The sequence below is a fragment of the Cyanistes caeruleus genome, chromosome 5 (assembly GCF_971803275.1).
Source record: "Cyanistes caeruleus chromosome 5, bCyaCae1.hap1.1, whole genome shotgun sequence".
Taxonomy (NCBI): Eukaryota; Metazoa; Chordata; class Aves; order Passeriformes; family Paridae; genus Cyanistes; species Cyanistes caeruleus.
In genome coordinates this window covers 35129789-35144580 of record NC_141705.1, presented here as the reverse complement: position 1 = coordinate 35144580, position 14792 = coordinate 35129789, and the positions used below count along the sequence as shown (strand labels likewise).

The 14792-nt window shown below is 37.9% G+C and overlaps 2 protein-coding genes across 3 annotated transcripts in view; one reads left to right on the top strand and one right to left on the bottom strand.

The window, feature by feature from the left end:
- The window catches only part of ASB5 (ankyrin repeat and SOCS box containing 5), a 41822-nt gene extending 40922 nt beyond the window's left edge, over positions 1-900 (bottom strand). The window contains exon 1 of one of the 2 annotated variants that reach the window (XM_086891592.1): positions 719-900. The gene's annotated coding sequence lies outside the window, so the exon portion shown is untranslated. Of the gene's footprint in view, positions 1-258; positions 329-718 lie in introns of those variants that run through there. The other variant, XM_086891587.1, reaches the window with a different exon arrangement.
- SPCS3 (signal peptidase complex subunit 3) lies at positions 71-7887 on the top strand. The gene is made up of 5 exons (XM_086891593.1): positions 71-333; positions 2784-2857; positions 5362-5438; positions 6872-6987; positions 7434-7887. Exons 1-5 carry the CDS (start codon positions 191-193, stop codon positions 7564-7566), a joined length of 543 nt encoding a protein of 180 aa, XP_086747719.1. The 5' UTR covers positions 71-190; the 3' UTR covers positions 7567-7887.
- The last annotated feature ends 6905 nt before the right edge of the window (positions 7888-14792 follow it).

Genomic DNA, 14792 nt, shown 5'->3' with positions numbered 1-14792 from the left:
CGGGAGCAGGATCGGGTGGGGGCGTGGCCTGGTGGGGGCGTGGCCTAGCCGGGGGCGGGAGGGCGGGCTCCCGGGAGCCACGCCCCCTCGCGCCGGTCGCGCGCGCGCCGCTTGCCCGCCGCCGCCCGCTTCCTGCCGCGCCCGCCCCGCCCGAGCAGCGGCCGCAGCCCCGGCCGGGCCCAGCGGGGAGATGAACACGGTGCTGTCCCGGGCCAACTCGCTCTTCGCCTTCTCGCTGAGCGTGATGGCGGCGCTCACCTTCGGCTGCTTCATCACCACCGCCTTCAAGGAGCGCAGTGTGCCCGTCCGCATCGCCGTCTCCCGGGTCACGCTGTGAGTGCGGCGAGGGGAGGGAAGGGAGTGGCGGGAGAGGAGAGGGCCGGGCCGGGCCGGGAAGAGTTCGGGAGCCGAGAGCAGGGGCCGGGGCGGGTGAGGGGCAGGGGCGGCCGGCCCCCGGCTGCTCGCGCGGCGCTCGGGGCTCGGGGCTCGGCCTCCTGCGCCGCCGGCCCGGCCAATGGGGGAGCCCCACGACGGCGCGGCCGGGCGGGAGCCGGGGCGGCGCTCGGGGGGCGGCCCCGCCGCTCGCACCCGGAGCCTCCCTTAGAGCGGGGCGGCCGCTCACGGCGGAGCCGAGCCAGCTGCTGCCCGCAGATGCGGAGAGGCAGGGACCTGCAGGAACGTGGAGTATGTCCTGTGAACATTTATCTGGTCGAAGTACCTCTTAATTAGTTGGGTTTCTCCGTGGATAACCTAGCATTCTTTCTGTCCTATATCAACAGTGATCGGATGGCTCCTTCTCTGCGAAATGCACCAGGTGTAGGGCGCAATACTACATCGAAACGTGCTGCCTACAAGTAAAATGTACTGATGCAAAGTCGTGCTGGGTGACCTTTTCCCCCAGTTTTGGTGTTGTTTCGTGGTGAGGTTTCTTTCTCTGAACGGAGCCTATGTCACAGAAAACTTCCATGAAGTATGTGTGATGTGGAGGGCAGCAGTTTCACAAGCATTTGAGCAGCTGTTACAGCCACCAGCGAGTGGAGGTCTTTGCTCCCGTTTTTGCCACGTGGTTCTTTACCAGAGCTCCACATGGGAATCTGGCTCATAGGACACTTTATTGAGCTGCTTTAACTCAGCTCATGTTTTTTTTGTCTTGTTGGTTTTGGCCTAGATTAGGGAGCTAAAGCAGCCCACTTTTGGAAGTGTTCAGTGCCAGGTTGGATGGAGCTCTGCTCAATTTGGTCTAGTGAAAGGTGTCCCTGTCCATGTCAGGGAATTTGGAAATTGATGATCTTTAAGGTCAAGGTCCCTTCCAACCCAGGCCATTCTGTGATTTGGTGATGATTCTGTGGAACTTTGGAACCACCCCAAGGTATCTGGCACCAGTGGATGCCAAATAGCAGGACTTGAAAGGAGAGATGAATGCAAATAAAGGGTCTGCCATCACCTTTCAGACTGGTTTAATACCACAGGATAAAAAAACCAAAACACTTGTGTTCATGCTACACTGAGGATTGCAACAGCATAAAATTAGCATAAAAGCATGTCTTTGAGTGTTATGGTGAGCTCAGCATATATGAGGCAGCATACTAATGTCTAATTTGGGTGAAATGTGTATTGCCAGTCCCTTCTGTGATGCACAGATCTGGTGTTACTGGGAGATGTTGAACCTGAGCTGCTTCTCTTGAATGCCTGACAAGTTTTGGAGATTCCAAGCTTAAAGCCTGCTACTCCACCTGACTGGCAGTGGTTAAGAGGTGAAGTCAAGTGCTTGATAAGGTTTATTACTTAAAAAGATACTGCTTTTTGCAAAAGGATGGAAATTCATACCAAGGCTTATATCGTGAAGATTTGGTGGTGTTTTTCTCAACTACTATCTCCAAAACTGTTTTCTTCACTTGTAAACTTTTTTTTATTTGTGATTACTAAACTTGGTTTTAATGAAATGATGTTTTAATTGACTTATTTCCGAACTGGAATAAATATAATTACAAAGTTCATAATTCATAAACAAATTGTTCCATGAGGAGTTAAGGTTCATAGTTGATTGTCATGATTGTAATCGTCTTTGTAGATGATAAGTTTGGTAAATTGATAAGCTTTATGAATACATATGGAAATATCTGCAATGTGTCATTTTCCATTTGCTCCTTCTATTGTGATTTAGTGTGGGAACATCAAGTACTGTTCCAAATGTAGATTTATAATAAAGCCTTCCAAAATGATGTAATTTTCCAGAATGTAGAGGGGAAATAACTATTTTTTTCATGCTGTTACTTAAATACATTACAGGAATAAATCTTGAAATTTGTGTGAACTGTGCACATAAACTGTTTAATTAGAATGGTCAGAGAGTGAGAGGTTTTGTTTTTTCAAGGACAGTTGATTTCTCAACTGTCTCAATATTGACAATGGTTGCCAGCAGACTGCTATGCTGATGGTATCCCAAAAAGTTTTACATATTTGAGGATGCTAAGACATATTTTACTAAAATTAAATATAGTCCAGCTTAGATACAGATTTTTTTTTAACAGGAGAAAGTCAATAGGTTACTTGTATGTCTTAGACACTGTGAGGGCAGGGCCTGACATTTAAAACTGGGACACCATAATTTCTGGAAGGTAGGTGTTAGTTTGTAATGTTGATTACATTTTACCCAGAACTATTTAAAACAAAATACAGAAAATGGATGAGGGAACTATCTAATAAGAACCATAACTTACGTACTGTTTAAGAGACAAATAATGAGAAAGGATAATCTTGTGTTGTGTTTTGCTTTCTCTTAGAAAAAATGTAGAAGATTTCACTGGACCTAGAGAAAGAAGTGATCTGGGATTCGTCACATTTGACATTACTGCAGATATCCTTAATGGAAAAAATGGTTTGCAAACTTTTTGGGATAAGAACATTGATGTCTGTTTTTGTTACCTTATAATCTTCAGATATTCAGGACTTTAGGGAAAACTAGCAATTTGTCTTAAAATAAAAATTTAAAGCAGCTAAAAATAATATTTTGCATAGGTATGGCTGTGAAATAGAACTTAAAACAACTGTTTGTTCTCTAGTTGATGACAAGCTGTTTAATGCCTGTTCTTAAAATCAGGCTCTATTGTGAAGTGCACTGGATCTAATAATGGGGAGTGCAATTTAACATCTAGACATTATTACTGTAAAGTGGAGTTTGTATTGGTGATTTGAAGAGTGAATTAATGGTAGGGTTTACATAGCATGTTGTTTTGAACGTCATACCTAATGTAGGAACTGCTCCTTTGAAACTCTTTTTGTTGTGAGGCATTCTAAGTTCTGACTATAATGGTTGCATAGAAGTACCTGTCTTCTTCTAAAAATAAAAAAGGCATTGTAATCCTTCACTTGCTTAGATGTTAAACACTCTAATCTTTAGTATTTCTTAGTATGAAATTAATTGGGAAGTGTATGGTTTACTAAAAAATTTATCACATTGTTTTTTGTCCTCTTAATTGCTGTTGCAGTTTTGCAGGTTTTCTTTTGTATTTCTTTGCTTCCCTGCTAGTCTGGATTAAGCCTCTTTGAAAGAGTTTTTCTGCAGAAGTCAGTACCAAATAATAGGTTGCATCTTCAGGTGATTACACTAAACTGTGTTTTGCAACTGGTCTGAGAATCCTGGGGTCTTTCCCTGTCTGCTGGTTTTTGTTATTGTTAGGCAAGACACTGATTACCTCTGTGTTTTGGTTTTGCTCTTTTGAAGAACACTGATGTGTGAGCAGACCACACATAATACAACTCTTGATACAATACTGGATAAACAGGCTAATCAGATTTTTGCAGGTCTGTCAGGACAGGAATAAGAGGGGGTTTTTTTATCAACTGGAGGCAGGAGAAGTAAGCTCCTAAGTCTGAGTTTTACCTCTGAAATACTAATACATATTAAAATCAGAGACTGAAATTCTAAAGTAGGTGCATAGACTTGTACACATTGTGTATGGAGAGAAGCAGGGCCAGGCAGGACAGAACCTCTAAAAGAAATGTTCTTATGCAAGGATTGCTCTGCAACATGTGGCCATAAAGATTCCATGTTTGAATAACTTCTACTGGTAATGGCCTTTTTTTATTTTTTTTTTTAAAGTTTCTGACTAAATTTCTCATACCTGGCATAAATGAAGCTTGCAATATTTAGAGATGTAAAATGCAACTGTCCTGGTATGGGTTTTTATTCAAAATTTATAAAGAGATACAGGTACATGGACTGTCTTAACTACCAGAAAGAAGTTGTTAGTCCTGGGAGAAGTTAAATAAAATGGCAGTTAGAAAAAGGAACTAGTCAAGGGAAGGGGAGCAGGAAAGGAAGGAAATAGTTTTCACAAACTCCTTTAAGCTTATTTAAATAATTGCTACCTTTTGTAAGTGATAAGAAATCCTATCAAGGAAAACTTCAGAACCTTGTTTGATATTTTGAGCCAGATGACAGAAAATGTTCAAGTAAAATATTTCTACCTAGTCTTGCAGTGACAGCAGTTAAATATTTAATTCTTTCCTTTCTTGCCCTTTGAATTAGTAGCTTAAGAACATGTTTGTTTTGGATGAGTGAAAGAAAAAAAAGATTTTGAGCTAGGTTAGGGAATCTATTTATTCTTTGAGATAATGGCAAACAGAATACAAAAGAGGACGAGGAAATAAAAGATTACAGCTAATCTCTATGGTGAATTAAAAAGTCTTTTTCTTAGCAGTCACATGTTATTTTTAAATAAAAAGACAACTACTTAGAATCCCAGCATCATTATACTGTCTCAAATGGCAGTCAGCAGTTTACTGTTGATCAAAAATCTGAGCAGAATTTTGTTTGAGTCTAATGAGCTTTCCTTGTTGTCAGTAGGGAATCAAATTTACTAATTCTTGGGGTCCCTTCCAATATGAAATGCTTCCCATATTCTAATTTCTGTAACATAGGCATTAAAGGCTCTTTGAATTCCCTGCACTTCACCAGTTTTGTTTTTATATATTGTTTAATGTTACTGTATTTGGATACAAGGGTTCTCTGATAGTATAAAAAATTGCTTTGAGTATATTTTTGGAAGAATTCTGTCATGACTTTTATGGTTAAGGTTGTCTAGCAGAGGATTCTGGTTACTAGCTTAGTGTCAAATATAGAACTCTTAAATTATTTGAGGAGAAGTAGCTGCTAGATTTCATAAATAGTAAAAAGAAATATCCGGCTAATCACTTTTAAAATATGTGTTCAAACTGCTGGCAGTGCTCTGATTTATGAGTAAGATGAGGTATGTTGAAAGGTAAGAGCTCACTGTAATGTTTGTAGTCTACTTAGATCTAGTAAAAATAAAACAAGGTTATGTAAGTGCAATATGGTATTTTTCTTAACTTGCATACATCTGCAGAGTATATTCGATTGGAATGTCAAACAATTGTTTCTATATTTGTCTGCGGAATATTCAACAAAAAACAATGTAAGTATTAAAAAGATGTTTGAAGCAATTACCCATTTTAGTACTGCAGCTATTTTTAACCATTCTGTAGTTCTGCTGAGAAGAGTTAAAGCCACCAGCATTTCCTACTAGTCTGGGCTGTTTTTACTGGCCTTCATGATTATTTTCTTGACAGTTTAACTGTAGGGCTGGGAAGTTCACCTCCATGAAACCTAACTTGATATATGCCCAGTAGAACTGGAGAAAAATAACACATGCCTTGTGTTGCAGGTATACTTACAATAGTATACTGTGAATGAGTTTTTTTCACCTTTTCTGTCCATTTTATTTTTTTTTCTAAATTTCTGCAGTTGGCTGCTGTTAGAAACAAGAGAGTGGCTTCTGGGCTGGCCTAATGTGGTGTGTCTTTTTTTCAGAAATCATGGAAGTGGTTGCCCCTACCAGTTCCTGTAGCCCCATAATTCATTCATAAGTCATACTTCTCAAAATAATTTTCCTTGCTCCTTTAAATTGGTTGCTATTGAGCCTTCCCTTTTTAAAAGCTTCCTTTTAAAAGCTGAACACCCTTTTTAATGATCTGGTATAAGCTATGTGGGAACAGCCTTTGAAAAAAAAAATCACTTTAATGGAACACCATGCAGCCACGGTACCACTGAATTCTAGTTAAAGCTGCTGTGCTCACATTGCAAGGATATGGTGAAAACTTGGGGGTTTTCTTAACTTGCTGTACAAAACTGTCTTTTTTTTTTTTTAAGTGCCTTAGTTATATTAAACAAGATGGTAGATATTTTGTTTGTACTAGAATCGTTCTTAGGGTTTCTGTGATTTTATTGTATTGTTCCATATTTTAGATCTTTTTCCACGTAAATCACCACTTCTCACAAATACTGAGAAGTGTTTTTCTAAATTGTTCTATAAAGTACTAAACAAAACTGTTTAGCATCTACTTAAAAGAACGGTATAAAGTTTCTGTAATGTAAGAACTTGAGATCTCACTTTTTCAACTGTCCGTAAATTTTTTTGGGATTATACTTGCAATTCAAGTAGATATTTCCATTTAAGTTGGAAAGATGTTAAATACATAAGCAGTTATAATAACTCAGTTTTTAAGTCCTTCCTTTGAAACAAGGTCTAAATACTGCTTTAAATGTGACTTACCTTTGCAATTCAGAAGGAAACCTCATTATGCTTTGTAATTGTTCTAAAGCATATGACTTTTTTAAAATGTCTTTCTTGTGTTTTAAGATGTTCCTCCTTGTTTCTGTTTATTCTGAGCCACACTTCACTATGTAGTAGTATTCCATTACCCTGCTGTGAAGCATTATTTTGTTAAATTAGTTATGGATTGCAAGCAGGTACTTCAGGGTTTTTAGATGAATAGTGTAATGAAGGTCCAGTATCTGACTGTGACTTGGTAAGGTACCTTGCTGACTTAATTGCAATTGTGATTTTAGGCCCTAAATCAGGTAGTCCTTTGGGACAAGATCATGTTGAGAGGAGACAACCCAAGGCTGTCCTTAAAAGACATGAAGTCAAAGTACTTTTTCTTTGATGATGGAAATGGTCTCAAGTAAGTAAATATTTGTTTTATCACTGTAATTCACAATATCTTGATTTACTTACATATTTTGCATTTAATACATGTGTTTATTGGTGTGGGAAGGTAACTACATTCTATCTGATACTCTGTCGTCTCTGTTGCATCTTTGATTGTTAGAAGATGGCCTTGGGATACAAGATATCCCGTGTATTCCGTAGACTAGAAGATGCACTGCTGTTATGAGCAACAAGCTTCTGGGTTTCTGCCTTCAGTCTGTGTAGAACTGGTTCTGTCATGCAATCAACTCCAAAGGAGTCAAGTAAAAAAATAAAATAGGCAGTAACTGCTTAAAATTAAAAAGCTTATTGTTCTGGACCAGTTAAACAATCTGTATCCTAATGTATTTAATACTTGAAACTGTTAATTAAATTGGTTAACTTGAGTATTTGTGCTGATAGTCTTTGTTGCTTTTGCAGGGGAAACAGGAATATCACCTTGACTCTCTCCTGGAATGTTGTACCAAATGCTGGCATTCTACCTCTTGTTACAGGATCAGGACATGTGTCTGTACCTTTCCCAGATACCTATGAAACAACAAAAAGTTATTAAATTATAAGTACTGAATCATAAGCAAAATATTTTTTATACTTGTATATTGTGGATACATTTTATTGCAGTTTCTTCTTGCATCCCATGCAACTTTTCATTGAAAGCAACTTAATTTCCTCAGGCTAGCAGCATAGGAAAAGGAAATGAAAATTCAGGATTTTGTTGGTTTTTTCCTAAATAAAAATTGAAGCTGAAGCTTAAGGGAAAGGTAAATTGCGGAATAATGGTTTCAAGTGGGGGAAACTGGGGATTTTATTTTTTTTTCCTGGCCATCTAAGTATAGATCTCCTTTTCTTTTAAATAAATATTTTTAAACCAGAAGGTAGTCTTCCTGTGTTTGGGCTTTTTAAGTACTGTGATAGTAATTTATTTTGTGTAGAACTCAAATATACCTTCTGGAGTTGGTTTCTGAAGGAAACAGCTGTTCCATTTTAGGGCATTTTTTTAAATCCATGTGCAGTATGTTATAGTAGGCTAACCTTGGTCCTTTCTAGGACTGCCACCAGCTACTTGGAAAACTAATAGTTCATTATCTGTCAGTCAGCCTCAGATCTTGAGTGCCACTGATGTAGCCCACATCCAGTTCTGTATTACAAATCATTTAATTTCTGCTTGCAATGCAGCAGACTGGAAGAATAAAAAGAAGTCTATTCAGTATGAGTCTTAAGACTTTAAACATTAGATAGAAGGCTAAATCAGTAAGAAAAGTAAAAGCTTTAGGTAAAAAAAGGCTTTCTGAAATGGAATCTCTAGATTTTTATTGGGATCTGTTTATCAGGAAGAATGAACATGCTTGTTCCAGAAAGGGCTGAGACAATATTAGAGGGGACCTTCCATAGCAAGGAATAGGATAGATGTTCCCTAAACAATCTGGGTAAATCTTTCCAAAGCAGAGGATTTCCCTATGGTAAGATAGAATAATTGAGGCAGATTTACCAGCTTGAGTGTCAATAAGTCTACCTGCAAGTCTTGCTGAGTGTCATGAACCAGGAAAGGTAGCAAGCCGCATGTAGCAGCTTCTGTCAGCGCCTCTGCGGAAAAGGTGGGCTCTCTGTGGCTGCAGATCCCCCTGAGTGTGCTCCTTCCCTCAGCTGCAGCTGTGAATGCTGTCAGGGTTGGGAGGATGGAAGGAGCACAGGGTATCAGGATCACCTCGTGGCAATAGCAATGGTTTGTAGGGATTGACTGGTGCATTTAGGTCATTGGATGTCCAGGAGAAGGAGCACGTGTCATTATCGCCGTCCTGGCATAGTCCATAACTTACATGTGTATTTTCAAACAAAGCATGACAAGGGAATTTATTACCAGACAGGGAATATTCTGGATGTATTGGGGAATTGGAAAAAGAGGAAACTAAAACATGGGTTTTAATACTATAAATCAGAAAAAAGTAATAGGAAAAATGATGAGAACTGCAGTGTGAAAAACCTTAAAAAAGAAGAGATGCAAAAGACTGGAGCAGAGTAGCCAAAGCAAAGACCCTTTGTTTTGAGTTCACTTAAGAGCTGATTGATTTTGAGGGAACTAACTTGCTTTTAACAAGGGTTCTTTAATATTTGTGAATTATCCCTAAGTGACTACTTAATACATTCTTCATGTTGGTGTATTAATCAAAAAGGTCTTGAAAAAAATTCCCAAAACTTGCTTTATCTTTACAAACAAAATTTTGTTTAAGTGTGAAGACTAAAAAGTTTTTTTAACAATGTTTTAGGAGAATTTGTCATTTGTATCCAGCATATTTGCATGAATTTCAGTTCTCTGAACTTGTGCTGTTTTCCACAGAGTAGTATAATCAGCACATTGAAACACATACTATTTTTGCTGTGCTTTTATATCAAATGTATATATGGCTCTAAAAACTGTTACAGAGAACTTAAAACTGTCATAGAGAAGGAAAACAAAATATTTTTAGAGATAATTGGGCAAAGTAGTGGATTTGTTTTCGTAATTGCTGAGTAAGTGGTTGTTTTTTTCATAAATTATATTCTTGAATTGTTTACTGAAGCATTTCTTGTGGCTTGGCATTCAGCCAGTTCCCCACATTCTTTTGGCAGTACTCTTCCAATGAATATAATGTCTGCCTGTTAAAGAGATGCTGTAACTACAAAGACTACAAAGAGGATCCGCTGTCAAAGAGCATCAGGGAGAAAGCTACTTCTTTCCTACAAAATGGTATATTCCTCCCAGCAGACAGTAGCAGAATTTCAAGACACTGAAACTGTAGCTTTCAAGTGTGATGTTTGATGCTTTACTAGCCTTTCCCTTTGAAGAGAAATTATGTTTGAGGTAAGCATTTTAGCGGGATGAAGAAGAAGCCATCATGGAGTTCAAGTTCTTGGAGAGAAGAACTTGTTTTTATCCTGAGGAAAAGACCAGCATAGATGAGCACTTGATGCTGTAATAGCTTGGTTTTTGCTCCTGAGCCACCAAGTGAGACAAGGTGTTGGTTCAGGGTTTAAGGAGGCAAATTCCTCAACTGATCTCTATAAAAAGTAAAAAGCCTTCCAAAAAGTAAAATGGCTACTGTATTTTGTTCTGACAATTCTCAAACCGTTCATAAAAAGGATGTGCTTTTGTGGAAACTAATGGCATTTACTTCCTCTTGTCTCACACATCTTGTAAAGTACTAGTGTTGCTGGCAGCTGATTGTTCTCTCAGCTGTGTTGCTGACTAAATATTTCTTGTTTAAGGAGTAATATGTACAAAAAAGGTATTCTCTGGCAAGTGATTTACTTCATGGGAAGAGACTGAACTGAAAATGCTTAAGATACATTTCAGATAGTAATTTTAAAGAGAGGTGCTGTAGACAGTTCTTGTGTAAGGACTGAAAAATGGAAAGTTTTTAAGTAGCCTGTGTTTCCATTTGCCATCAAAAACATGCAGCACTACATTGGCAGCTCCATGCAGGAAGGGCAAAATAGCCTTGAAAAATCTATGTTTAGAGCTCTGCTCCCCTGAGCATGCAGTCTTACTTGTGGGTGGCTCTACAGTTACTGAAAATAGAAAGTCATTTAGAAAATAAATTACTTCTATTACTTGTTAATTCTTTAAATACATTTCTTCTGAACAATGAAGTTAAAGCTAGCTAATACATTGCTTTCTAGCAAGATTTAAATAGAGTTCCTGCATAATTTTTGGATTCCAACCATTAAAAATGTTGTTCTTCTGAAAATTGCTTCAAGATTATAGGTTTTGCAGAGCAGTTCTGCAAAATGAAAGCTATTTAGGCTGAAAATTCAGGTACTGGAGAAGCAATCTTACTCCAAATTTGTGTCAGAAAATACGTACAGGATAGCTTTGTCAGGCTTTAAGAAAAGTTTTTCTGGTTTATTTGGCTGCTTTATTTTGGAATATTTTTTTTTCATCAAAGCAGTTAAAAACTTATAGAAATATTTTAAACTCTTCATTCAAACAAACAAGCCAAAAGGTATGTATTGTTTAGCCTGAAAAGTCCCATTCTACACATATTGGTAAATGCTCATATTGCAGTAGTTATATCAGGCATCTTTTTATTAAACAAAAATATCCAAAACTTAGCTTGAACAAGCCAAATTTTTTCTGGATCTTTTTCTGATACCCTCCAACACTTCCCTCTGACCATTTTCTCAGACTGGTATGTTATTGAAGATAATGGGCTGAAGACAAGCACAGATGAAAATAAGTGAGCATTCAGTATTAAGAATGGTCATAGAACAGTTGGGGTTGGAAAGGACCTTTGAAGGCCATCTAGTCCTACCCCTCTACAAGAAGCAGGGACATCTCTAACCAGATCAGGCTGCTCAGAGCCCCATTGAGCCTGACCTTGAGTATTTACCTGGAAAAAAAAATCTTATATCCAATATAAATCCACCCCTCTTCAGTTTAAAACCATTATCCCTTGTCCTATCTCAACAAGCCTTGCTAAAATGTGAATACCCTTCTTTCTTTAGGGCCCTTTCAGTTGCTGGAAGGCCTCAATTAGAAGTCCCTGAAGCCTTCTCTTCTCTAGGCTGAGCAGCCCAATTCTCTCAGCCATCCCTCTAGACATCTGCATGGCCAGAATTTGTCTCTCCATCACCCTCTCTTTCCCTTCTCTCACCCTTCCCTCCCCCTCACTAACCCTCCCCCTGTTTACTCCAAGCTTCAACACAACTGTGTTTCTCAATCTTTAATGGTCTAATAATGAAATTCTAAATCCTCTGTGAATTATTCAGAAAATAAAGTGGAAAAAGAACAACTATGGGTTAATCACAGACAGATTCACCTGGAACTTCCCTCTGCTTTCCTCTGTATTCCTTTTTGCTCCTTAGTAGTGCTCATGTAAATTCTGAAGAAATAGCTGGCACTCTTAAAATGATAAAACTGGCAGAGAGAGCATACATATTTCCAGTGCTAGAGGACCATGACAGTGAGCAAGCATTTCTGTAATTTGAAGACATGTTTGTACTATGCCACTAGCTTTGTTAACAGCATCATCATGTGTTTTGCAGTTGTAATGCAATGATTTCCAAGTGCTTTACAAGAAAAATACCCATTTAGTTCCAGAAGGATCCTGGCATTCTTAGGCCCTACTGGAAGTGCTTTTGCAAGCAAGTCTTCAAAACAGTACCCTGGGATAAGTAGAATTGCCAATGTGGCATGTGATAAACCCACCGCAGGTTCCACCAGCTGGCTGCACAGGTGGTTGGTAACCAGAAGGGGTAATTGAGAACTCTTAACTGGGGAGTCCTTTGGCAGAATTGGGATTTGGATGCCAGGTGTGGAGTTTTGCTTCTGTGTTGCATTGTGCACAACAGGTACAGTGCTATTCATTCAGTCTGCCTCCTTGCTCAGTGTTTCTCCTTGCTTTGTCGGGTTTTGCTTTCGTTTTCGGAGGGACCACCACGGTCCTGTGTGCTCATGCTGAAGGGAATTTGTTGGATTTGATAAGCAGATGAGGTTTCAGACTGGTGGTAGGAGCTATGAGGTGGGTATAGAAGATAAACCGAACTCTAATTTCTCAGTTGAGGTGTGAAAATATTTACGTTTAAGAATGGTTAGTATTAGATGTAGTTATGAAAGACAGACATAGTATTTTTCGTGTGACATAGTAACTGAAGATTGAGACAAAACTAGCTTAGCTATGATTTGGAAGTAATAGTGATGAGATAGTGATTGCTGAAGTCTTTCTGGGCTTTGTTGTTTGTTGGGTTTTTTGGTTTGGTGGTGGTATTTTTTTGGTTGGTTGATTTATGTTTGTTTTTGCTTATACTTCTAAAAGGTAAATTTATTCCTGTTTTCTTTCTCTTAGTTCTGAAAGAAAGAGAGGGCAAGGGTTTCTTTTTCTTCCCTGCCTTTCTAGTCCCCATAATTAAAATTAATTAATCCCCATAATTAAATATTATTTGTTCATTTACATTTTGCTTTAGGAAATTAGTATAGTAAGAAAGAGTGAAGGACACTGGTGCCTGCATTCTAAATGCACATGTGGCAACAACCTACGTTAATATTCTTTTTAAGAACTGTTTTGGATTTTTTAATATTTTCAAATGTTAAGATTAAACAGTAAAATGTTTTGTATGATTTGATGCTGTTATGAAATAACTTAAATATTATAAGTTTAATCAGATATGTTATCTGAGCTTACTGTAAGGACTGCCTCATTTCAAAAGCTTTGATCCACATGAGCAGTGACATTTGCCTAGTTGTCATCTCTCTGTATTGTCAAGTGTCTCTCCTAAAAAGGAGTATCTCCTTGGGATTTGTTTTTTCAAAGTTAATAAAACTTATTTTTTTTTACTTAATAGGGTATATATAGAGTTTTTGACTTGATGACTATCATTTTTCCCTGTCCCTCACCTTTAATAAGTTATTAATCAGAAATTTGTAAAGCAGATGCTAACATCCTCAGCATGGGCAGTAGGCCACTCCTCTAAGTGAGATAACTCTGTGTAGGAATCCATCAATATTCATCAAAGCCAGATAAGAGGTGTCTGGTTTTGTTTGTTTCTTTTTTTTTCTGGATACTTGGCATAATGGTAATGTCATGTGTTCGGTAATGATGTCTCTATTAATGCTCTCCTGATTCCAGGATGAGAATTTTCCCACTACTATGAAATTCATTATTTTTTTATTAAAGTAAATAATGAATGGGGAACTTCCATTTGTACTTTGTACAGCAAGCTGTTACCCTTTAAGGGAGATCCAATAAATAGGTATGCTCTATGTGTGTATCTGTTGTTCAGTGTACTCCTTCAAGAACTGGTAAGCACCAGGGAATTTCAGCAATTTTATTTTCAGTGCTGCTTATATTTCAGAAGAACCAGCATCAAACACAGATTTATCTGGATACTTCTACAGGGTGCAATGCCAATTTAACCCTTTCCCCTGGAGACCTGTATCAGGGGTAAATGGGTTGTTTTCCTGGATCCAAAGTGAAGTTTTTTGATGGCTTGGCTTTTAAATAATTTTTTATCTTTTTATTTTAGCTCTCTCTTTTTTTGTATTTATTGTTTACCTTCTGTCAAAGAGAATTGCAGATGGTTTACTTTCAGAAAAATTATGTACATTTGCCATTAAATTTGTGGTAATTTTTTATGCTCTCTTTTTGGTGGTATAGTAGCAAAATATAGTTTTTATGTTGCTCCATAACTGAATATGCACATTATGATATAGGGGTTCAAGAGAAACTTTACCAGGTTTTAATTATACTTAATTGTTTTTGTTGGTACAGAGGGAAAATAAAATGAAAAACCAAAAAATGAATGAAGGCAATAGCTTTTACTTTACAAAAGAAAATTTTGTCAAACAAAATTGTTTGTTTGTTTGGAATGAAGGATCAGCTTCTGTGGCTGAAGAAAGAGTTCTGCTCTTTGATATCCATATAGGGTTTGAGCAAACGTCTGTTGTTAACTTTGGAAGTTTCCACCCCTTCTAAACTTTGTCCAAAAAAAGCTTTATTTTTTTTACCACTTCTGTATTACTCCAGATTAAAGAATTCGTACAGTATTTCAGTTTCTCATTTTCCTGGGTATATTTTTTCCTTACAATTGTCTATTTGTGATCCAGCAAGATTATTTTAATTCTGATATGCTGACCCTTTTGTGTTTCTGATTTGTGTTTTAGCAAGACATCATTTTACAAAGGTACATCACAAAAATCACAGGTGCTTGGATATTTTAAAATTCTAATTATCCATACTAAAAATTCATCAAATTTTAGAAAAAGAACTGTGCCATGAGAAGGTGAAAAACTGAAAGCCTTCATTT

Coding starts and splice junctions, on each gene's coding strand:
- SPCS3 (XM_086891593.1), top strand. CDS start 191: ATGAACACGGTGCTGTCCCGGGCCAACTCGCTCTTCGCCTTCTCGCTG. Junction 5,439..6,871: donor AATATTCAACAAAAAACAAT/GTAAGTATTAAA, acceptor TTGTGATTTTAG/GCCCTAAATCAGGTAGTCCT. Junction 6,988..7,433: donor GATGATGGAAATGGTCTCAA/GTAAGTAAATAT, acceptor TTGCTTTTGCAG/GGGAAACAGGAATATCACCT.